Source organism: Empidonax traillii, unplaced genomic scaffold (assembly GCF_003031625.1).
Source record: "Empidonax traillii isolate 1590-97213 ecotype Southwest subspecies unplaced genomic scaffold, ASM303162v1 scaffold687:size894609, whole genome shotgun sequence".
NCBI classification, from domain to species: domain Eukaryota; kingdom Metazoa; phylum Chordata; class Aves; order Passeriformes; family Tyrannidae; genus Empidonax; species Empidonax traillii.
Window position 1 is genome coordinate 136,135 of NW_020955880.1, and position 25,025 is coordinate 161,159.

Sequence of the window (25,025 nt, forward strand, 5' to 3'; positions counted from 1 at the left end):
TTTATGCCTTTTTTGGTTGTAGTTTTATTGAAAAAGCTGGTATTAACATATTTATATTTTTATTCAACAACAATTAGCTAATTTGTGCAACACAAAAAATGCAGCCATGAACAACAGCTTTCAAAACAATCAGATTTACCAACTTTACCATCACTTACTCTACGCCACTGAAAGCTCAAACTAAAAAGAGAAAGAAAGTTGGAAACGTTCACAATGACGATGTTAACTTTCCATACATTCAAGAAACCAGGAAACCGATCTGTAGCAGTGATGTCAAAGACAGGAACGGAATACTGGTCTTTGAAAGGTTTCTATTTATTTCCTCTATAATCACTTAATGGTATTTTGGTTGGGTATTTAATTAGTTTTATAAAGCTCCAAAGATATATTTCTTTATTTAATTTTAACATGTTCTTTTTGGTACCCAAAGCTGTAATAGAGTAAGGTACTTCAAATTAAAAACAAAAAATCGTTGCATTAAGATCTGCTTTATAATAAGTTATCTATAGACTCTTACTCGAGACTGTTAAAAGCTAAATATATGTTTTACAGTATCTCTAGCTGTAAATGCCAATATGAGCTGACAGCAATTTTTTTTCTTTTTGAGCTGCAAAGGTTAATGGAGGGGGCCAAAAGTCAAAGAAATTGTATGACACCCTTGAAGCAGTAGTTTGGCATTAACAAGTTTTCTATACAATTTACCACATTCTTAAACCTTTTTACAAGGAAAAAAAAAAGGAAAAGGCAATTTTGTTAAATTTCATTAGAATAAGTATGTACAAATACTGTCCATGCCTGCTACAGCACACAGTAATTTATAAACAAACATTCTTTGTTCCCTTTAGAATTACCCTACACATTTCATACCGTATGTGTTTAGTGTGGCTGGAAACCGGTGCACATGCGTTTGTGCTTCTACACACAAAATATACAGCATTGATGTAGAAAACTTCAAACAGACAGATTCCAGGTGTTGTGTTGTCATATAAAAGCTGTAGAGTTTGTTTTTTTATTTCTTGTAAGCGGATTTTCACCCACCCTTCCCCCCAAACTGAAATATAAAAGCATGCAGATCCCTTCATCAGTACATTCTCCACTTACCAAGAAATCAGTGCATAATGGCTTAAAGACTTTTTTTTTTTTTTTTTGAGGAGTTTTAATATGGGCAGATTAACAGGTCATGTGAGTTGTGCTCTTTTATTCACGGTTTGAGTAGAAATCCTTTGGGATCCTGAATTTTTGGCCAGAGTTATTGGGGGTGCAGCAGAACTTTGTTTTCCTGTATTAGGAGGGCTTCCAGCCCATTGTACCATTCCCGTATCATTCCTGCATGCACTACATTGTGTGTACTTTCCACTTACATCACTAATCATTTTGTAACTGAGATAGATCTAACAGTACTTATGTGGGAGAAGGTTTTGTTTGGTTTGGATTTTCTGATTTCTCATGTTTCTCCAGGAATAATTTTGTCTCCCAACAGTGGACTCATTTAAAAGCATTAAAATTCACTGAGCAGTGCTGCCTCTCACAGTATCATTCTTTTCACAGTTACAGATACCAGGCACTGCCTGCAATCCCCAAAGGCCAGGATTAACACAACCATTCTGCAATCAACAAATGAGGGCCTTTACCCAGTTACAGTGATGTAACTTTGTTCTCACTCAAGGTGGTTGTTGCCTTCAAGGACAGCACTTCTAATCAAGGTTTCCAGAACTCTAACCCCCAAACGGTAGGATGGGTTTGTGTGTTAATTGCTAGGCTGTGTCTGACCAGACAGTCACTCTGGAGTGGCAATGCCAATTTTTTTTAACAGTCCTCCACACAATGAAGATACTACTTACTGTTTTAAACAGAGTGAAGAGATCTATGGAGAATAAGCTTCCTAATATATGCTGGCTGAGTAACTATACCAGTCTGTCACTTATTCACTCAGGAAGGTGAAGCACAAAGTAATGTGATAAATAAATAAATAAATAAGAGAGCATTGTAAAGAAGGGAATGGGATGGGTGAAAAGGGGCAGCTTTTCACCAGCAGGGATTCTGCTTCCAGCTATAACTGTCATGAGGCCCCTCCAACGTGCCACATGCTCTAAAGGGATGTGGCTATTCATTCTCTCAAACAGGCTCAGCTCAGCTGACAGACAGGAAAACAGTACCAGGAAAAAAAAAAAAACAATCAAGAGATCGAGGCAAAAAGCTCTAATAATGTGGTAAATGCTGTGGCTGCAAAAGCAGGCAGGGCACCAGAACAGCACAGTCCTGCAAACCACTGAGACCCTTGAAAGGATGGCCGGGAGTTGAGGAGCCTCAGCTCTCCTCAGGAACGCTCCCAAAGTGAATAAATACCCCAGTTTGTTTAAAGGGATCGATACAGACCACAGTACTGGGTTTGCAGTCGTGCCTTTTACTCATATTGTTGCAGTGATGGAAAATAATGGGCTTGCCACCAATAATGATACAGGCTGAGGGATGAAAGGATGCAACCTACAAATCCCACCACAGAAGCCACAATTTTTGTGAAGATCACATCCTTCTACAACTCCCAAGAGGCTGGTTTGTAAATATAGAGGGATATTGATAAATCTAGTGCATTTCTGAGTTCACTTTATCCTGAAATATGTACAGATTGTTTGTCGCAGCTATAGCAATGATGTTCTCAGTTGGGTGCCATGCTGTGTGCAAGATCTTCTTAGTAAAGTCCAAACTATCAACACTGATGTCATCTTTCCTCCGTTTGCCTCCAACGCAGACTCTCCGGGGCTTAAGAATAGCTCGTGGTTTACTGCTCTCTCGGGAAGCCTCCAAGGTAACATCCCGCTTCGTATTTCGGTCAAACATTCGAAAAAAGTTGTTATATGCACCTGTCATTATCACACTGGAGAGAGAAAGAAAGAGAGTGAAAACAAAGACAGTTAAACAGCAGCTGGTGGGAAGCCTGCTAACATGAATGGATCAGGAGAGCTGAGTTTAGCCTTAGGATAAGTTGTCTTCTGGTTTCGGATGGGAAAGAGTAATAAAAAAAGAGGGATTCTTCAGTATGCCCCCAAATGGTTTTCTTCTACCAGTGTCTTCCCCTTTCAATTTATTACAGTTATAGTTACCCCAAAACACCCATCCTGAAGCATGCACAAATGTAAGGACCCTGGCATCAGCAGAGTGACTTCACAAGATAATCAAAGCAATATGCTTTTATTTATGCTATTTTTAGTTACCCTCCAGCTTTTCACAAACACTTAAGGATCATATACTTCAGGCTTTTTTCTTTCTCCAAAGCTTTACCTTTAATGACAGCTCAGTTTTACTCTGATTCCAGAAATAGTCCAAAAAATTTTTCCAAGTATTTCAAACCTTTTCATACAACAATAAGATTTAGTACATAATTATACATTTTAACAAATACTTCAAAGAATGTTGTTTTCTAAGGTTCTGAAAAATCATACCAAATTCTTTCCAGAATAAACCCTTTTCCTTTCTGAAGCCACAGATTTTGCAAGTCCAGGCACCATTAAAATTTGTGTATACAATGCTTCAGAGAAATAAACACATTAATAAACAGGATTCTGTCATCTCTTGTATGAAGTCTGAATGAAACATCAAGTCAGGATGTATTTCTGGGTCTGGGAAAAAGAGAAAACATACCTCGATCTGTATAAAAATTACCCCATTAATCAGCTTGTAGTTTGAAATAATGGATTGCCAGTTGCTTCATTCCACTAGTCCCTAGGGCAGGATATTTTGTCACTAACTTTAATGAATTCAGGATTTCATCCATGGCCCTCAGGTTATTGGATTAGCATAATCATGGGTTTCAGAGCGTCGTTCGAAAGCTCATCCCCTGTGAACTTTTTCCATATGAGAAGCCAGGGCTGTGCTCTACTCTTCTGTCTCAGCCCCAAATAGGGTGTTATATTCTTCTGAATTTCCCTTCTGTAAGAGGGAATCCACCCCAAATGGTCAGGTCTCCACGGGAAAAGCTGTACAGTTTTAAGACTCAGATAATCAGGAACTATTTGCCTTTCTAGTTGAGTCCAATGGAACATATTTCAAGTGCTTTGCTTTAATAAACTAACCTCCATCTCAAATGACAGCTGCTTTGGCACTTTGCTGTCGAAAGGAATCTGTATGGAGCAGCAGACCAGGCAGGGAACCATGGCACATGGGAGAATATGGGAGAATATAAAGGCATAAAGCACACTCTCCACCACACAGACACTCATTGGCTGATTAGATTACACACTCCTGGATTCAGGAGCTGTCTTACTCTGTGTGCACAGCCTCGAGCCAGTGCTGCCTTGATCTCATTTGGGGCCATTAGGAGTGACTGTAATACAAATTAATAATACACAGGGAAACTCACAAATGTGAGCTGTGCATCTCACTGCTCCTGCACTGACAGCAGCTCAGAGCTGCTGTAGGGTAACCAGAGCGGGTGAACTGGGCGTGGATGCTGTGAGTCACCAGCGGAGGTGCCAGCTCCAGCCTGCTTCCACGTTTGCTGATGGCACACTGGAGTTTGATGACAGCTGATACCCACTGAGCTTTGTGCAGTTACTGAAGTGCCAAAGGAAACTGCTGCAAATCTGATGGTGTAGCACAGAGATCCAGCACACACTGCCCTCAACAACAGCTCACCTACGGCCTTGGTCATAGAAGCATAGAATCAGCCAGTTTGGAAAGGACCTCTGAGATCACTGAGTCCAACCCTTGATCCAACACCACTGTCGTTACTAGACCACGGAGTCCCACATCCAGTCTCTTCTTAAATACCTCCAGGGACAGTGAATCCACCATTTCCTTGGGCAGCCCATTCCAATGCCTCATTACCCTCTCTGTAAAGAATTTATTCCTAACATCTAACCTAAAACTCCCCTGGTAGAGCTTAAGACTTTGCCCTCTTGTCTTACTGATAGTTGCCTGGGAAAAGAGACCAATCTCCATCTGGCTACAACCTCCTTTCAGGTAGTTGTAGAGAGTGATGAGGTCTCCCCTGAGCCTTCTCTTCTCCAGACTAAACAACCCCAGCTCCCTCAGCCTCTCCTCAGAGGACTTGTGTTCAAGTCCCTTCACCAGCCTGGTTGCTCTTCTCTGGACCTGCTCCAGCACCTCAATATCCTTCCTGAACTGAGGGGCCCAGAATTGGACACAGCACTCCAGGTGTGGCCTCACCAGTGCTGAGTACAGTAGGGGAAGAGGTCCTATGGAGAGGGGTTGTTCTGAGGTCTGCAGGCAGCACAGTGCTGGCTGCTCTGCTGCTGAAACTGGGGATGCAGAGACACTTATCCGTACACAGCAGCATCCAGCCCTGGCAGAGAGCTCCTCGCTGCTCTCCCGGAGCAGTACCCACCCCAGGGTTGCCTGCAGAGAGGTCTCCCTTACCTTCCCCACTCGCAATGGCCTGGCACAATCCCACTTAGCAAGGTGCAAGTTAACAACCTCACAGGCTAAAAAGCAATAGTCAGTGTGACAGATTGATGAAATGTATCCCAGAAGCTGCAGAAAGCCTATTGATCAAGATTAGTGCCTATTTCAGAAATTGAATCAACAGCAGTAAATCAAATGTTTCACTCCTTCCAAATCACCATGTCTTGTCGTTACAGCTCCCGCTGTAATGGTTATTCACAACGTGAAAAAGTCGAGGTTATTTCATGTCTCAGCACTAACATACACCATTTGTGATGCAAACAGCCCAGCTGTGTATTTTCCCCCAGGCAAAATTTTGAAACAGGTTCATAATGCTGGGGCACCCTTGTGCCACAGGCTCAGAGCTGTGGCTCCCAGGGGGATGGGGAGCACCCCTCCTGATGAATGCAGGAACTGTCAGGGAAGCAGTTTTCACGCTGGCAGAGTACCAGTGCACCAAATGCAGAGAGAGATGTTTGTTAAGGGGCTTATTTTTAGGAGGTTTTACTTGCAGGAAAACTGTTTTTACAGTCCATTTGCTTTCTAATTTCTTGAACTCTCACATATTTTTAAAAGTCTGCTTTTTTCCGTTGGATTTACTGCAGTTATTTTTTTAACATATGTAGATGACTACTTTTCATGCTGGCCCTGTTTTTCTGCAGTTTAATGGCTCAGTAAAAAACAGCATTATGTAAATGAGAAAGTGCCCATTCTCGTTCAAGGTCACAAACACAGATGGATTATAATCTTACCTGCTGCTTAAAATAACAATAAAAGAGATGAGAACTAGATGTAAGCCTGCAATTTATTCCTGTTCAGGAAAATAAAATGCACAGTAATGTGGTATGGAGATTTTTTTTTTTTAATAAATATTAGAATATAAATTGTAGCTCAATATAGGAAGAGTCTGTTCTGCTGCTCTGCACAGCAGTATTATGACAAAGGTTTGTGCAAAACCCTTGCAAGAGAGAGGCTGGTTCAAGAAACCAAAGCAAGCCCCTCACTCAAAAAATCCCACACCACTTCAGAGGTGTGTAAGGGAGCAGCCCTGAAAAGCTCTGCCTAACTTCTTTTAATTTTACTTAAAAGCAGGTTTACAAGTTGTGCTATACCTGCTCAGAGTGCCATCATCTCAGCCACGCCAAGGTACTGCAGACACAGATCACACTCCAGTGCACCCTGAGTGTACTGACAGCTCGGGCTGGAACAAAACTCCAGCCTGACTGCACCCAGCTCAAATCACCACAGCCACAGGCAGCATTATTAAAAAATAAAAAAAAAAGAGAGAGGGAAAAAAAAAAGGTGTGCAATCTGCTTTTCAGCTAGGCAATAACAACACAGACCTTGATGAGTTTTCAGCAAATCCCCAGGAACTAAAGCCCATTTGGGCAGGAGAGGTAGATTCAAAATTAGCAGAATGTTAACTGTACAGCTCCCATTCAGTTAAGACTTCTTCACCCTGTGCCACGCTAATTTGGCAGCCAGCAAAAATTCAGGTAAGGTGGCTTCTTCTAAAGGTCAATTTTTAACCTGTAAAATTGTCTGGAGCAAAGGATTTGAGAAGAAAATTAATATAATTTGTACTACACTACAATGAGGTCTTCCACAGTATTTTTTAGGCAATGAGATTTCATCAAACATGCCAGTCACTAAGAACTGGCATGGCTCTGTCTCTCTCAGATCTGTTATTTCCATACTTCAAGCCAACCTCTTAAATGTCATCCATGTTGCAGCTATCCTTGCAAACAATAGTCTTTATCAAAACTGCTCTATTCAGCTGGATTGTCAGGGTTTGTCTTGAAGCTCTGGGGACATCAGCTGTAATTAAGGCTTGCTTAAGAACTAAACCATTACTTGCTTCACCTTGTTTTATGTTAGTTTTCTAGTTTAGTTTTTGTTTGTTTGTTTGTTTTTGTTTTTTAAGACTCTTTGATAGCAATCTTTTGGCTCCAGATTAGTTTTCCTAGATGCACAGAAGTTTTTATTCTACGCTAATTTTTACTGGCTGGAGAAATTCCAGTCATGTCACAGTTCCTCTTCCTCACTCTTGTTCAAGAGACCATGGAAGGAAGGGTGTGATCTGACTAAGGCTGGACAGGGCTTCAAGAACCAGCACATGCCAGGCTTAAGGATGATAGAAAAGGATATGGCAGAAGAACATCATTCCCTGAGGCAGGAGAGGCAGAGCTTATACTTCAAGCAGGTGTGAGAAGAGACTCAGAGAGCAGCAAAAGAGTTCCTCAAAGCACCCAGCATGAAAGGGGACCACTTCTTTGACCTGAAACTTTCTCCCAATTATTTGAGCCCCTAAATTTGCAAGATTTCACCTCCACGTGTACCAGTGCAGAATAGCACATCTGCAACCTCCTAGGATTGACATGCAAGGTCCACCATATCTGGTTTCACAACAAGCTGACCTAACCTAAAAAACAGACTGGTTCCAGGAAAACTCTTCAGAAACATTCTTCATAGGAAGAAAAAATTATATTTATTATAACAAAGGGAAAGGAGGAAGCATGGTTCTAAGCAATCAGGACCTGCTGACATATTGGGGAATTTTCCTTTATGCTGTGCTGTGTGAAGCCACTGACTCCCCATCACAAAGAAGGAACCTATTTACACCTCCTGGGGAGTGTGCAGATGGAAAAACTTGAGACACTGGATTCGGGGTTGTGGCACTCTGGTACAGCTGGCTAGCATAAGACTGCAAATAAGAATAAGGGATCCCCAACTACTTCCAAGCTAATATTTGACATGCTGAGACTTGAGAACAAGATGATGTCTTCCAGCTCTCCAGCATGGAGTGTGCTGCCAGACAGGAAAAGACTTTTAACATCTCATCCAATGGGATCTGCCAATTCTGCCTGATTAGAGTGAAGGCTGACGGATATTCAGGGGAATGAATGACAGTTCAGTAGGAAAGGACTGACTGAACAGTTGTAAGTGACTTCACTCATTTGCTTACAGCATATCACTTATCATGATGGTATTCAGAAGTCTGCCTGGAAGGGTCCCATACACCCATTCATTTCAAAGCTTTAAAAAAAAAATAGTAGCTAAGGTATTCACTTACTACCATGTAGGATTACTAATTTTTTTTGCCTTTATTGGTTTGTTTACCTCACGAACAGCTAAAAAAGGGAGCTAATTTTTAAGGTAAAACTGAAAACTGTTGACAGGGGGAAGAAAACAGTGTCTTGTGGGTTGTTACTATAAGACTTGACTTTGAAGAGATGAATGGAGTGAATGGAAGAGATAAATTAAATTGCTGTATAAATAGAGCTCACATATTCTACATACTCATGTAATGGTATATACAACAAAGATTGCATGATTTCAGTGTAATATACTCAACTACAGATAATACATGTTCATCTGGCTGAATTAGTGTACGACCCCTGCTTGGCTCCCTCCCCTGACCATTGTTGTAGCCAAAGTACCCAGTGATTAATGTGCCCTTCAGCAAATGAGATCAGCTCTGTCTGATTGTATTAGTTCCTGTTCATTGGAGTAACTGAGCATCAATCACGTTCTAATCAGAGCTCACGTTCTGATTTTTTTTGAGAACTGCCTCACCATCAGGTTCTATCACAGCCTAGATTAACTCCTTAGTAGCAACAAATATTAATAAAAAGTATTTTCACCGAAATAATAAACACGCTTTCATTTTTAACTAAGCATCCTGTCACTTTAAGTTGTTTCTGTAGCTTTAAAGATAAAAATAACATGTTTATAATAACAATAATAATAACTGCAGTTATTGCTGTTATGTAGATGGATTAATAATATCTATACTGCAGCATCTCTTAAAAGTACCACTGTTACTTAGGTATTGCTTATCTTTAGCAGTAGTCCTTTTTAAAAAAATACATACCAAAAGATCAAATTAAGTGACCTTGGTATTAAAATGAACGGTTCTTTAAGAAGTATTGGTACCTAAATATTATTTAAATGATGATTCCTCCAAGAAGAAATTATCCTTGTAGTGTGTACTAATACAATACTTGTCATACCCAGAAGCAAGGAGCTCAGAAGAGTGCATGTTCATCAAAAGATGGACATCAGTTCTGATGCATTCGACTCTTAAAATGAAACAACTAAATTAAAGAGAACCCTTATCTTTTGTCCAGTGTTGCCAGCTCCTGTAGTCAAGAGTTTCTTATACTAAAGGGCAGCACATTGTGTTTAGTGACGGATTTGGTAATTGTGCACGACTAATAATGCCTCAGTGTCCGGGTAGTAGAATAAATGAGGCCCTCACAATCTAATGGCCCCACTTAATAATTACTTCCTGCACTGATCTTTCTGATATGTCAAGTAGGAATGAAAATATTAAGCTCACTTTAAATCCTGATACTGAATAATAACTCTATTATTACCAAGTAAATACCCAGAGAGTGGTCTTACCGCAATAATGAGGATGGCAGCACTTCATTTGACCAGAGAAGAAAGACTCTGGGCCTAGGAGTGGTGTCCATCAGTGGTAGCCAGTGACTGTCCATCCTATACAATGCACTCAGAATTCCCATCAAGGATAAGCAAAATGGTTTGAACAGACCTGAAAAGTCCTGGATCTTTGTCAAAGTTTAACAGTATCTAAACGATCTGATAGCGCCGTTGTTCTGTGCCAGATTTAGGCAGGGATCAGCACTGCCTGTTTTTCCAAGAAATGTTTTAAATTTTGTATGTCTAGTAGGACCAAACTCACACAGTAACCAGTCCACTGAGAAAACCCTCCACTAAAATATCCATTCATGCACGGGTTTGGGAGTTTCAGAGAAAAGCCCCAAAACCTTGGGTCTTCCTCTAAAACTTCTGTGAATCATTCCCACTTTCTGACCACACCAAAGCCACTTCCACAACAGCTGGTGCCAAAGTTGCAGTGAGATCAATTTGGGAAGTAGTTTGCTCATGTGGTTCACCAACGTAATTTTAAATGGTAAGCATTTTGTACCACTTGTGGTACTCAGTGTCAGAAAACACATCACTCTGGCATGCAGACAAGAGATAATGGAATAATATTTTTTCATTTGCATAATAAATCATACAAGGTAAAAGTTTCATTTCTTAAGCAAGACAGAATCTTTCCATTGGGCAGGAACAGGAACTGAACAAAGGAGGGTAGCCTAAAGAGAAGATGCCTCTTGTTCAGTGTATGGCATAACACTTTATCTGCATCTGTGCAACACAGGACTGGAAGAGACCTTGTTCTGCACTTCCAAGTTCAGACACCTGTAATTTTAACCAAAGTCACATATAACTGCTTTCACAAATATCCTGAGCACCATCCTCAAAACCATTGGGTTTCTCATATCTCCACCACTCAGGATGGGAAGACAGCTCCACACTGTCACTTTCTGGACAGGTACGAACTACCTCTAATTTCCAGATTATAATTACCTCTTGACACCCAAAACCTCTTTGCTGTTCTGTCATTATCATTCTCATTTATCTTAGCTAGATCCTCTTTCCTCCCTATGTATACCTCCCTGATATACTTACTAGAAGCAAGTATAATCTTGGCTTCTCTTTTGCTAAGCTGATAAAAACCAAAGTCCTGGCCTCTCTTCTCTTTGGAGCAGCTGTCCATTTGCTCAATTATTTCATCCACCTTGGAGACAAGGGACAAGAAATGTGTAAATGCAGTCCAAAGGTCTTTGAATAAGAGCCCAACATAATGTCACCACTACTCCTTTCTCTGCTGGATATCCCAGTCTTGCCCATTTAAGGATCATATTTGCTTTTTTCACAGCTGCCCCACACTCTGTTTCACAGTCCTTGCCCAGTCCAGGGGGGGCAGGCCTGCTTCAACACAATGAGACAGACTGTTTTTCTCTTTCCCAAATGAGAGGCTAAGTGAGCCGAAGGAGCAGTTCCAGGCCCAGTGCCAAACTTCTGCCTCTTGGCTCCCAGCTCTGCTGAACCAGAAGCCACTGAGTGTCATTCAGCATTGGCTCCTGTGCTCCCTTTCACATGCATTTTGTAGACTGCTAATCCCCTTCCACAGTCACCTAGCATATGAATGTCCCTGGGAGTTGTTTCCAACTGATAAGATGAAGGGTTGTGTTCTTTTTAACTAAAATCCTCACCTTTCATTTATAGTCTTGGATTTTATCCATTTTTATTAACCCAGTCCTCTAAGCTCAGCTATTCCTGCATAATATTCCTACTCCACAAAGTACTGCTACCATTTGCTAATATTATGTCATTAGCCCATTCCACCCTCACTCATACTCACTGACTTGTGTCAGTATTTCTCATTAAAATACCCAACAAGATATTATATCCAAGAATAAAACACAGACCTCTCCTTCCGTGCATAAGGAAAGAGGCTGCTCAGATGGAGGGAGGTATCAGAAGTGCCATTTGGCAGCAGTTTGCAGAGAATCAGTGGGTGCCTGTGACTGCCTTTCCTCACTCCCCATTTCCAGTAAACGAACTCAATTCTGAGGCAGCTCGTGTGCAAATACAGGATCACACAAGATTCCTTAGTGTGTTGGTGGGGTTGTGAGAGTTGGCATAATTCTTTATAACTTCTGCAGCCTACTTATGATTTTAGTGAAAATGAACATAATTTGAAGATGTTCTTCCCCTAAAGCATAAGCCAAGGTTATTAATGCATACATCATGTCTAAGGAGGACAGAAACACAACTGCACAAATATCCAATTATCAACCCTAACACTGGTGTGTGATTCTGTACATTGATGTGGAAAATAACCATGTATAACTACTTTTGGTTTGTTCCCCATCATATGGAAGCTCTTTTGGTAAATGAAGACAGTGACGGACAGAAAGAGGGATTACCTGTCTGATCCATTCCATGCACATTCAAACTTGTCAAAGATGCAGTCATTTTCATAGAGGGAACATAACTTGCTTCTAAGGTAATCATGGACCTGTTTCAAAGAAAATACCTGTTATTCTTCAAATCAAAGAAAATACAAAACTCCACCACCAGCCCTCCACTTTCTGCCTCATCTCCCACGTTCACTTTCAAAATATGCTGCACAGATTGGTAGCACTGCAGAAGATACTGTGTTAAACTCTAAAGAAGCTATCCCTACTTTTCCACAGCCCAATTACCCAGGTGCTCAGAATTACTTTTGCAGGAAGGCACGAAGCCCGCTTCCCTCAGCAGGCTGCAGACCACCCCTCTTCAACATGTTTGTTTCCTGCTTGGGTGATTTTCCCAGCGGAACCTAATTCCCAGAGACATTTCACCAGCTGATACTCTCGATGTGCTAATTAATGTGCACGAAATCTAATTTAAATAGTAACAAAAAGGTCATATTCCACAATAAGTGGGCTCTCACTTGTGGCTGAAAGAACCTGGCTCTATTAAAAGAACCTGAAGTATATGGTATTACATATATTTGTGTAAGGTATTTCAGAAGCCAAATACAGTACAAGGCTGCAGTTGCACAGGCTGCAAATCAGAACACTAATTCAGCCCAAGGATACCTCCTCTTTTTACAACAACACTGTAAATTCTCACTTACATGAGAAGTGGGACTAACCAGTAGAAGAACTTTCTCCTCTGGGCTCTGAGGAAGGGTTCTCATAAAGAGAGATCTCATGCAAACTGTTTCAATCCTTTGCTGAACTGGATTAGTTTTCCTTCTGGATAATTGGTTTCATTCCATAAGGAAATAATAGGCTAGAAAATCCCTGCCTAGACAAATTTACTAATGCACTTCCACTCGTGATGTTTTCTTTTAGCTATTGCAGAAACTGTAAAACAAAAGGTGCATGGACAGCCTCTCTTGGAGCACAGACACCAATTCAATGACCCAGGGACATAATGTAGCTCTGGCTCAGATTACTGGGTCTTGCAAGTCCAATGAAACTGTTCCTGCTCATGGTTGCTCTGCATCCTTCCCTGGTCTTAGGGCACAAACATTTCTTTTGGCAAAATATTTTTTATCAATACCAGGTGAAGGACAATGACCTTTCACTTATATTTTCTTTAAACTAACCCATTTTCAATTATATAGTAGCCAAAGAATATTTGTAACATAAAGTTATTAGGGATGATAAATTTTAGTTATGGATCAGTTTTTATTAATAAATTAATGAACACTGAAATGTGTATTAAGAGATAACACCTTATACAGCAAAAAACTGCCAAATGGCAGATGCAGATAGAGCACTTCACAATTTAATGCATTTACCTTCATGGTGAGCGGTAAGTCAGAGCACTTTTAGTATCGATGTAGTTTCCTGCACCCCCTGTAATTAAATCCTTTAATTTTCTCTTTACTTAAAGCCTTTTTATGTTAGCACTGTAATTTTTACAGAACTGGAGTTCTTTCCTGTATCATCCTTGTGAGCTCCAAACACTTGGAAGAAACAGAAAGGTTGGGTAAGGCAGAAGGGAGGAGATCATTTGCCTCACTGACTGTCATTTCTAGGTCTTTCTCTTATTACCACTTCCAGCAGCCATCTGTCACGACCACTGCCATGTACACACCCTTTGCAAAGTGTGCCTAACTCCACAGCTTGGAGCTGTGTCTTTCTATCAGCTCTGTCAAAAAGCATTTTGCAATTCCTCCCTCAGATGTCCTACCTCTCCAAGGTCTCAGTTCCTTTTTCTTGACTGTCAAGACTGTCAGACTTGCACTCCTGCCTTGGACAACCACCTTGCTCTTTATGTGGCCCTTTTATTACCATATTCAAACACATTCTAACTGGAAGAAACACTTAATTTTCACCCTGTTTATATGTTCATCTGCCACTACCCACTGAGGGTAAAATCAGATTTGCCTTGTCTGTTACATATTGCTCTTATCACATATGAATAGTATTTAAACCAAACTAAATCAACTCCTAACTAATTACCAAAGGCATTCACCTTTTCCTCATTGCAGTGTTTTAGGTCAGACCCTTATAAAATTATCTAGCATTTTGGTGCTCCAGACTAACGCAGAGACATACCTACACAGGCAGCTATTTTGCTGGGACTGAATAGACACAATCAGAATTGCACTGGTAAGTGACACATTAGTCCAAATTCCTACGCTACAGACCCTGCCAAAAGTGGATGAAGCCATTATGAGTGTTCATCTTGCTGCTGCTGAAGTGTCTGCTGTGGTAATTCACCTGGCAGCACTGGAAGAGTAAGCCATTAGGCAGGGCTGCCTTGCAACATCCAAGCACTGGCCACTGCTGCATTGCTCTCTTAGTGCTGTCCAGTGACCACGCTCTGCCCTTTTTTCTATTGTGTGAAGCATAAATAGGATAAAATCATGTTGAAACACTGTCAGTGAATAACATGTTCAGCAGGACTGCAACAGCTGCTCTATGCAACAGCATTCTCTGAGCCACAGCACTGATATGAAAAAGGACCTGCATACATCATTTATTTTTGGTTTTTTTTTAATACTAAAATTGTAACCTGATAATGAAGCAGTACAGTTTGCTCTTTCTTACAGCTCTGTGTGAAATCTCCTGTTGTGACCCTCTTCATGAGTCTCGCACCTAGGCAACATCCAAGTGGCTATCATGCAGTGGATGAAATGAGAAATTTAATCTTTTAATGAACACCTTTTAATCTTTTAATGATATATTTGTCATCATAATTATGTGGGTACATAACTGAAAATGTTAGGTTTATTTGTTGCCTTCAGGTGTTCTATCACAAAAAAACCTGTTGAGAGGCTTCCAAGTTCATATATGAGATTTAGGTATGTGAGAGAGAAATACCAGTAAGACAAATTATTTAAGAGCATCGTTTAAACCACTTTTTCTTAGAACAGAATTTTTCTACTCTCTGCAGATAAAAAACATGAAAGGTTGCTCAGAGCAGCTGAACAATGTGAATCCTCTGGAGTCCTGTGTTATTGGCTTCCCAAGGCCCCCCAGATTCCAGATTCTCTTTTAGTCCACTGCAATGCCCCGCAACACATCTGTATATTCTTTACAGGGCACTGGATAAATATTTGAGAACAAAAGGCAATTCAAAGGTTAAAGTAAGGCAGTAAGAACACTGTTATATTTATAGGGGTTTTGTTGATGCGGGTCTTTTGTTTTTTTTTACTATAAGCTTCTGACTGTAATTATCAGTACTGAAAATTTTACATTATTCTAATTTTTCCCATCTCAGCATGCAGAAATATGACTTTTTAATTGGCCCTACTGTTGGGTGTCAGACTAATTTAAGGCTTGCCAGCTTGCTTCACAGCTACATACATGAGGAAATAAAAGCAGGTGTCAAGACAAACAGGTTGGCTTGACCAGCTATTCCTCTCCAGGGACAAGGCTGCCTACTAAATTAGCATAGGTATAAAATAATGTTTTACCTAAGTTGCCAAAATCTGAGATACGATTCTGTTATATAAAACACAGTCTCGCCCTTACCCTCCCACTCCATTTTCACAGCATATCAACATTTCTGACACATTTAGCATTACAAGTACTGCCATTTAAAGTGCAAAACCAGTTCTGTAGTCTTAAAGGTACATGGGCTCAGACTTTTCAGTACTAACAGGAGACAGACTGGAGAGTATCCACTGAAATGTAATGGGTGCTTTGGAAAATAAAGAGGCCCACTCTGTCTACTAAACACTAGCTAACAAATACTGGAAAAATTTGGTTGTTTTGACAAGACACACTACCAAACTCTCATCACATGTTATTTTAAAACCGATTTTAATTATAGTTACTGTGAACTACTGCACCCCACCTGCCATTATACAGACACAGAAAACAAGGGACTGGTCCAGGACTGTCACAGAACTGTCTCTCAATAAGCAACACGAGCCAGATGAATGACATTTTTCCTACTTTGCATACTTTTCGGTAGGTAACTTGACAGTTTCTTCTCACTGCACTTTTGTAACAAGCAGTTTCTGTGTCACAGACATATTTTCTTTCTTCAAGCCAGAGTAAAAAGATGTAAGCTCAGCCCTCTATTGCCAAACATAAGAGATGTCAGAGTACAAACTTAGCACTGGCTGGAGCCAGACAGATACATCTGAATTCAGGCAACCAGATGTATCTGTCTGGCATTTGTGAACTGCTGTGCCAGTGGTGATGCCACGGTTTAACACTGATTACTTCTAGAACTAGGCACAAGGGAGAAACACAGAGATGAAGTTTTAAAAAGCAGTCTTGAAATGACAAAAGTGTAAACTCTGAGCAGTCCCAGCAGGGTTAAGTAACACACAAAATCTTCCCTCAGTAACTTTAAATGTTGCTAGTGAAATGTAGCATTTGAAAGCAGATGCCAAAGTGCAGAGATGATTTCCCTTGTTAGAAGAATTAATTTCTTTCAACAGCCCAACCCATAGAGACTGTTATCTTGACTCCCCAGGTTCCTTACTAATGCTGAAATTTCTCTTTTCTATCTACAAGGACACTTCTAAGATGATTTCGACCACCTTGGTGAGTTCTCTAGCTTGCTGCTTCTCAGATGAAAAGTTTACAAAAACATTCAGGTTTTGAATGGTTTGATGCCTTTATATTGTTGCATTTTAAGACATAGGAGATTCCTACCTGGTATGTTTCTACAGGCTTTGTTTCCATGTTCAGATCCCAAACCTTGACAGTGAGGTAATCTCTTGTTAGCATGTATCTACCGCTGTGACTGAATTTGACATCTGACACTGAAGATATAATTTCTGAAAAAAATGATCTGTTACTGGGGTCTTCTGGTTCTTCATAAACTGTTCAAAGAAAAAGAAGTAAGAGACAAATTAGAATTATTTTTAAAAGTGCTCTGTTGTACAACCTGAAGTCTGTATTTCTTGTGAAACACGTAATTCAATCTACCAAGAACACAATATAGAACTAATTATATGCTCAGCACATAATTCATTCTTTTAACTTCATATAAAAATACAACTTGTAAGCTTTAAATACTACAATAATTAATGTTATAACTATGGACTCATAGCATCACTTTGGGAAATTATGTAAATGCACCAGCCGGTTGACTACAGATACTTAAGGCAGTTCATCTATGGTCATCTTTTCTAGGATCCACACATCCTGTTTCCTGACATTACCAAAATTCAGTGGTCCCTGTCACATGAGAGGTGTACATGTGGTCTCACAACAGTCCTGGCAAGCCTGGTAAGGTTGGTTACTCAAAGCCTGCTCTGGCTGCCAGAACCAGCTGGCCTGGCTGCAGGCTACTCACCAGTCATGTCTGAAGGTGTCTGAGACTAAACACGAGAATTTTAGAAAGCATTTGCAAAGTGCAATTACCTCTTCCTGGGAGGTGAGCAGAAAATAGATACAGATTTACCACGTGGATGCATGAACTACGTAACTGCCATGCAATTGCTGACAGTTCTGGAAAGCACTAAACTCCCTGATGGTTTGTGGTTCTGTGTGATCTGACAAGGAAGATCGGGAAACGCTGCTTATAGTACCTCCATACATGAAAATCCAGCTCTTGTAAACTAGGAGATTGGTCATCCCTGTTCAACTGCACATAAATGATACTGGATGACTCTAACCCTGCCTACCAGGTTACCAGAGCAACTCTGTTGTCTTCCTGCAGGTATCTGTGGCCCTGGGATTCAAATGACCTCATATGGGGAACTTTAGTAGCAAATCACACCTTCGGGGTCTTAGTTCTCAACCAAATCAGTAGGTTTTTGGAACCGATGCCTAAAATACTCTTCGAAAACTGTGATAAGACACAAAAACACCTGAAAGTAGAACAACTTTTTACTGTCAGTCAAAACGAAGTTTTTTGCGTAGTCCACTAGAACATTCCTCTCTCAATTACTTTATCTATGACTATGATTCAGACTGCTGGAAGCAATGAGGTTAGTTTCCATCAGGGGAAATAATGTTCTGCTGAAAGTTAAGGGTGAGTATGTGGGTGAAGTATGTGGGGTAATGCAAAAAATTATGGGCAATTTTCTTTGGGGGTGGGCAGTAGAATGCAGCCAGGCATGCACATGGGAATAAAGTCTATATTTAAACATGCACCACACATCTAAACTGTAATTAACTACTTCGAAAAGAGGGGAAAAAAACTTTTCTTTTCAGACAGTCTTTAAACGAACAACTTTAAATAGCTCTTCAAAAATTTGCCTAGACATTCTGCAAAGCAGGTATTTTGTAATTATCCTGTCAGATTTTCAATAGAAGTCTGATGAGCAGAAAGCAATTATCATTTCTCATACCTCTTCCCTTTAATCTGTCCAAACTATGTACTTGGCTGGCAGGAATTTCATCCTCCTAATTATGATGTGAAGCTGCTATTAAAACCAGGGAAGAAAAAAACAAAACCCACAGTAACTGAACTACACCTTCATTTATACCTTAGATATATTTTCTTGGCTTTATGTGGCTTATCCAACTCCCAGTGATTAGAAGAGGAGTAATATTTGTACCTGGATACTCTGTATTTTTTTAATTAATAAGATTAAACCATTTATTTCATCCTTTATCTGCCCTGTTTATTGCTTTTTTATCCGTACCATATGAAGTATTAGAAAGACTTAGATTAATTAACTGTGGAAACTAACAGAGGCGTGAAAGTCTCGTAATCACTACAGAAAGAAAGATAGCAGTAAAAATTTTAGTAGCAGTAATTCTTTGCAGATAGTTCCTACAGTCAGCATAACCAACACAGGAAAATTGTTACAGGAAATTAAGGAGCAGCAGTAACAGAAAAGAAGCTTAGCAACTACCAGCATCTGCCTGAGCAACAAGAACAAGGCATTAACCTCAGGAAATGAAGGTGAGAGATAGTGTTCACGGGACTTGGCTATTTCTGGTTTAGCATCAACATAAGGTTATGCACACACTGCAAAATAGCCCAGTCTTCATTCAGTTTGACCAATACGAGCTGAATAATTGGAGACAGAACAGTGGTGACAGCCATGTGACCTGGACTTCAGTTAAGGAAAGCAATTCAAATTCAACCTTGGCCTCTCCAAGCTGATAGGAATAAAACATGGATCTGTCCCACTGTTTGCAAAAACAGGTTTTGCCAGCCTGCACTGAAAACATATTTTCTATTCATTACAGTTCAGACTTATCTTCTGGAGGCTGCTCTTATGCCAGGGAGCAATCAGTGCCTAAAACATGAGACTTCAAATCTAGCTTATTTTTCTGTAGCAAAATAAATCTTGCTAGACCAGGACTTGGAATCTGAACTTCAACTTCTGAGATTCAACTACAGATGCTATTATACTCTTTGATTAACTTCTTCATTAATTTTATATAACTAATATTTGTCATAAAAAAGGGTATTTAACTTGCATTAATATAGTTCTTAATAATGGTCACAGCTCTAATTATGTGAAAGACACAAAGTTCCTTGTCTAGCTGTCTAAGGAACACAGGAATCACAAATGGTGTGGCGTGCTGACCTTTCACATGACACTTGCTCAGTATGATATCAAGTATCAAGAATCTTTCACCAGATACTTGCTCACATGACCTTGATGACAGGCCTCTAGAATAGAGAAACATCATGGGATTACAGAGGGAAGTGGAACACATTTCTGAGTACAGCCAACATTTAAAGAGGAACCTCCAAGAAAGACACTGTTCCTGCCCCTTACCCTACTAGCAGATACACGGGAGAAGTCTGCCTAGGGAAGTAAAAATTTTCCTTTCTGCATGGCTTCCTGCTCACAGGTTGAAAACCCCAGTAGCTTTTCAAAGAAGTCCAGACTTTGCAGAGAAGGATGGGTTGGTTGAAGGATACTTGCCAGAGCACTGTTTTCCTGAATCCTGAAGAAAATCTGCAGCATTAAAAATATGTTGCTTCCTTCTCAAAAAGGAACTGCCATCTGCTGAGAAGCAAAGTCTTATCTCTCATAAAGAATACTGTTTCCTTGTGTGCTCCTTGAGTTTCTCTGATGTAAGGTACATATGGAGACTTTCCTTAGAATCAATGGATAGGAGAGGCACCCTAATGTGTGCATTTATCATGCAGAAATAGATGCAGATATCTAAAGCAAAAAAAAAAAAAAAAAAAAAAAAAAAAAAAAAAAAAAAAAAAAAAAAAAAAAAAAAAAAAAAAAAAAAAAAAGGCCAGGAACAGCAAGAGTGGGTGGGAAGGTCCATCTCACTCAACTTCACTGGCCTAAAGAATGCATTAGCTTGGGCAGTAGCTAAAAGAAGTGTGGTGCACACACTACTAACACCCTTGTGGTTCTCACTGAGCTGCACTCTGGGGGTCACAGGTGCTGCCACTGCAATATTCTATTAATAATGGCCTGATTCCACATGCTTGAAAGTGATACATTTCGGACAAGATACATCCAGTAAAGAAAACCAAAAACTAACCCTAAGTAATTTTTCAAGTTCAATTCTAAACAAGTAGCTGGGCAGAGCTTTAATCATTGCAGGGTGTAAATTCTGGCATATGTGAACTTTAAAAATTATTAAAAATAATGCTAAAAATGTCTTATATGGTGGGTGCAGTCTCACAATCTGATATAGCATACAAAATCCTCTCTTCCTCCCAAAATCATCACAAGAAGGAGTATGCACGATTTTCTACATTACAGTATAGGACTTTGGGTAATGTCTTGGCTGAATTTTGAATATTCCTTCTGCTTCTCCTTTTTTTCTTACCTTAATTCTTTTGCCTGGATGAAATAAAAACACAAGAACTCACAGCACTGTCACAACACAGATGGTTCCAAAATACAAATACTGATAATGTTTTTAAAAACACAAAGAAGAATTATCTATTTAAAGGGAAAGAAATACAGTATTTGAAATATACGGGGCAGGAGTTAGAAAACCTAGCTTTCTAATGCAGTGAAAGTTTATTTAGAGCTACTTCTTATTATTATTGACCTGAATTTTTAAGTATATAATGGATTGATGGGATGAAAGACATGCCAACTGTGTGCAGATACACAAAACTCTCACTGATTTTAAAAGACAGAAACACAGAGTCTAACCTTTGGCAAAATTTTTTTATCATGGCCTGAGCATCTGGCCGTGCAGATAATAACTGCATTTACTATGAATTATCAGTAAGACCCAAGAGAAACAAAGAACTAGTGAGTGAGAAGACAATGATAATGTTGTGTACTCCTTAAGGCATAAAGATATGAACCTTGGAAATTTGTTACTGATGACTAAAAGCAGAACTACAGATAAAACCAACTTTTTGCTATTACAAAGCTGAATATATTTAAAATGAAAAGCAAAAATAAATGATGTTTACATATATGGCACGTGTGATTATCTAGGGGGGAAAAAACCAAAGTGACAGAAAACTTGAAGATGAATGCTTAACAGTTCCACAGATTTGGTGAGAAACACCATCAGTCAGAGGATAAAATTATAAACAGCCTTAAAAAGTCATTCCCTCTAGCTGAAAAAACCCCTATTTTTTTCTCCTTAAGAGCAAGTAATAACTTATTAAAGTTTTTTTTTTTTTTTTCCCCTAGAGGACAATGTTTATATTTTGTATCCTGTCCTCAAAACTCCTTTTTTTTTTTTTTTTAGCATTTAAGTATTGTTACTTAGATTTAAATCCTTGAAAATTCTGCACCATGAAATAACTCTTTCTCTCTCAAAAGACAGCTAAGGGATATACAAAATCATCCAGTTCCCGTTCAAGGGTCACAGCTACAAATGGGGGAAGACAGTTTTGGTAACAGTGGAACAAGAGGCAGTGAGGTTACTGAGGAGGGAGAGGACCACAGAAGCCAGGGCCAACAAAGATGCTGGAATAAGAGGGGGAGATTAATTTTCATTTTTATTGTATAAGCAAGCAAACAGTCTGCAGCTAGGATGAATTAAGAACTTATTAGAGATTACACAGGTATACAAACAACAGGTGCATTTCAGCTGGGCCTGGAAATACCGACGGTGGATCAGGTAATCTTTCAGCAGGCTTTTCATAAACACAGAAAACACGAGTCCCAGGCCAAACAATTTATGATTTAAACTAAGTCTCTGTTTAATTCCAGATCCCAAATGGAAATGGCTGCAATTCCCAATTAAAATGTACTGGAAAATGGTACTTTGAAATGTATGGAATTGGACCCATCTTGATAGACTACCCAGCGGTACCTGCAAAAGGAACAAACACCAATATGCTTTCCAGGTAGCTGATAAAAAAAAAAAAAAAAAAAAAAAAAAAAAAAAAAAAAAAAAAAAGAACAAAAACATCACACTACTTTTTCTGAAATACGTGGTTATTCTACTTCAATTTTCACACTAAACATGATCCTAAGCTAAGAGTCTTACAAATTATTTAACTATAATATTTTTAGATGGCAAATTAGTACCATTCTCAGGTCAGCTGTGATTTGCTCCACCACATATATTTCATCAGATTTAGTATAAAAAACCTGAACTAAATTTCATTTGAATGCACAAAAAAATACTAATCTTATTCTTTTATTTTTTTAAGCATATGACACTTGTTGCTATCCTTCAACACAGAAAGCATTTTTTTCGTGCCAATTAATTCAAGATATGCTTACATCTTGCGCTAAGTGTAGTTCTGGGCTTATCTCTAATATGATAGAGATCTCAAGAAGACACAAAAAAGGGCAATAAAAATGACCAGAAGTACAAAATTACTTCCATGCAGGGAATGACTAAATAGACTGGGGTCTCTCAGCCTAGGAAAGACTGAGGGGTTTGTAATTAAGAGTGGCATGGAAAGGCTGAATAGGGAACGACAGTTCACTTTGTACACTGTCTCTTCCAATCAACAAGTAGGGGTCACCATGTGAAACCAGGAAAGGGTAAGTAGACAGCAGATGGTTCTTCATACCATGCCTAATTAAGCTACTAAAGCCTAGACTGAAAGGTATTGTGAATGATAAAAAATATACTCAGGTTCAAAGGTAACTGTAGAAATTTTTAAAAAAAAACAAACACTGAACCTCTATTTCAGTATTGGTAAACATGATAAGTTCATTCTCACTAAAGTCCATGAAGCTCAAGTTTCCAACTGCATATTGCAGAGGCTGAAGATCACATAAACACTTGCTCTGTTCTTGTATTTTCTGCTGATGTTGCTCCTGCCCACTACGAGAGCCAGAACACTGGGCCAGATGGACCTCTGGTCTGCCCAGGTATAGTCATTAATATGCACTGTTTAAAATCTATTTTAGGATTTCATACAAAAGAGTTCCTGAGTTCATCCTAAGTGAATAAATCCCAACTGCAAGTTCCCTTTGAAATTCATGGTTTCTTTATGCCTTTTAGCTTCATTATTCATGATAATAATTTGATTTACCATTATTATTTACTCTATCTTTCACTATCTCTGAATGGTTTATTGTTTTCTATTAAGCCAATTCACTTATATATTCATCTCCTTCAGAAATTCTCTTTCAATAACAGAATTATCTGCTAATGTGACAATCTTGTCTTCTTGGTCTACACTGATTAATACAATTATACACATGTGGGAATTTTTGAATGCACTCTCATAAGCAATGTAAAATACAATTATTTTGTAAGATACCTCTCTTAAAAAATGTATATTAGTGTAGCCTGCAGTTGCTTATCCTGTTTTAAACTGAAAAAAACAGAACCTTTTTATATTTCAATTTTCTGTTCATTTTCATATAATTCAGAGGACACCTCTTTGTGTCCCGGTCACTTACGCATCATTTTTCTTCTTTTACTCAAAGCAAATTTCTGAAGGTACCTCCACGCCACAAGCCTGAAATTCCACCTACCACAAAGCATTCCTTTATCCCATGACCCAATATTAAAACTAGGCTTCTCATCAATACCTCTAGAGAGCATGGCTTTTAAAAGTGGAGCCTCAAATCAATATTTAAGAATCTGTTTTACCATCTGCAGTGAGTTGCTGCAGCTTGTCGCAAACCACAAGGGACAGTGCATTAGTGCTGAAAGGCAAAGCCAGATCAATAGCTAAAGATCAGTGGGTGGGAGCTTCACTACAGAGTTGCTTAGATTAATGTAACTTTGCCAGCGAGTTTGTTAATAAAGAGAAATGGTGCTGAAGAGAGCAAGGAAGTGAAAAAAACCACAAGTGCAATCTAGAAGATCAAGGCTCTTTAAACCTTGGTCTCACAAAGACTTATGTGCATATTTAATGTCACGTGTTGTGAGCAATCCCATGGAGTTAATGGGACATAAAACTACTACTCCTCTACAGCCAAATTCATGTGTAAGTCTTCCTGATCTTGATATGTAAGATTAATGGTAAGTGAATTTTTTCCTCCCCCAGTGAAACAAGATCTTGAAAGTCAGTTTCATGAGACACTGAAAAGCAGTATTTGTTGCTATTAAAAAAATTAGGCAAACAAGACAGGAATTTTAATACACTGAATAATTAAATCAATCTTAGAGCAGTTATTTGCTTTATCTGTGTGTAGTTGGGGGAGAGGGGTTAATGAAACACCTTTTCAATCATAAATCATTTACCATTGCTTCAGGCTTTTCTTTTTCCTCCTTCTATTTGATAGCTAGAAGTATATAAATCAGGGTTTTTTCCCTTTCTGATTTACTGATCTTGCATAACAGAAGGAAATACTATATAGACATAACTGCATTTCTGTAGAAACATTTCTTAATTTACATTAGCCATGTTTTAAATGTCTTTATTATACATTCATCCAAACTGAGTAGAATGAAAGGTTTGGAGTCCATGCTAATGGCACAATGGATTCCTGCACAAGGAAGGATCCATTCCAGAAT

General features: G+C 39.2%; 1 protein-coding gene across 9 annotated transcripts in view; it reads right to left on the reverse strand.

The window, feature by feature from the left end:
- Positions 1 to 25,025, reverse strand: part of PPP2R2C (protein phosphatase 2 regulatory subunit Bgamma) — a 198,045-nt gene continuing 173,020 nt past the window's right edge. For all 9 annotated transcript variants that reach the window (XM_027899733.1, XM_027899734.1, XM_027899737.1 and 6 more), the window contains 3 exons: positions 16,896 to 17,065; positions 12,207 to 12,298; positions 1 to 2,875 (listed from right to left, as the gene is read on the reverse strand). In XM_027899733.1, coding sequence (XP_027755534.1) covers positions 2,584 to 2,875; positions 12,207 to 12,298; positions 16,896 to 17,065 — 554 coding nt within the window. In that variant the 3' untranslated portion in view covers positions 1 to 2,583. The remainder of the gene's footprint in view (positions 2,876 to 12,206; positions 12,299 to 16,895; positions 17,066 to 25,025) is intronic.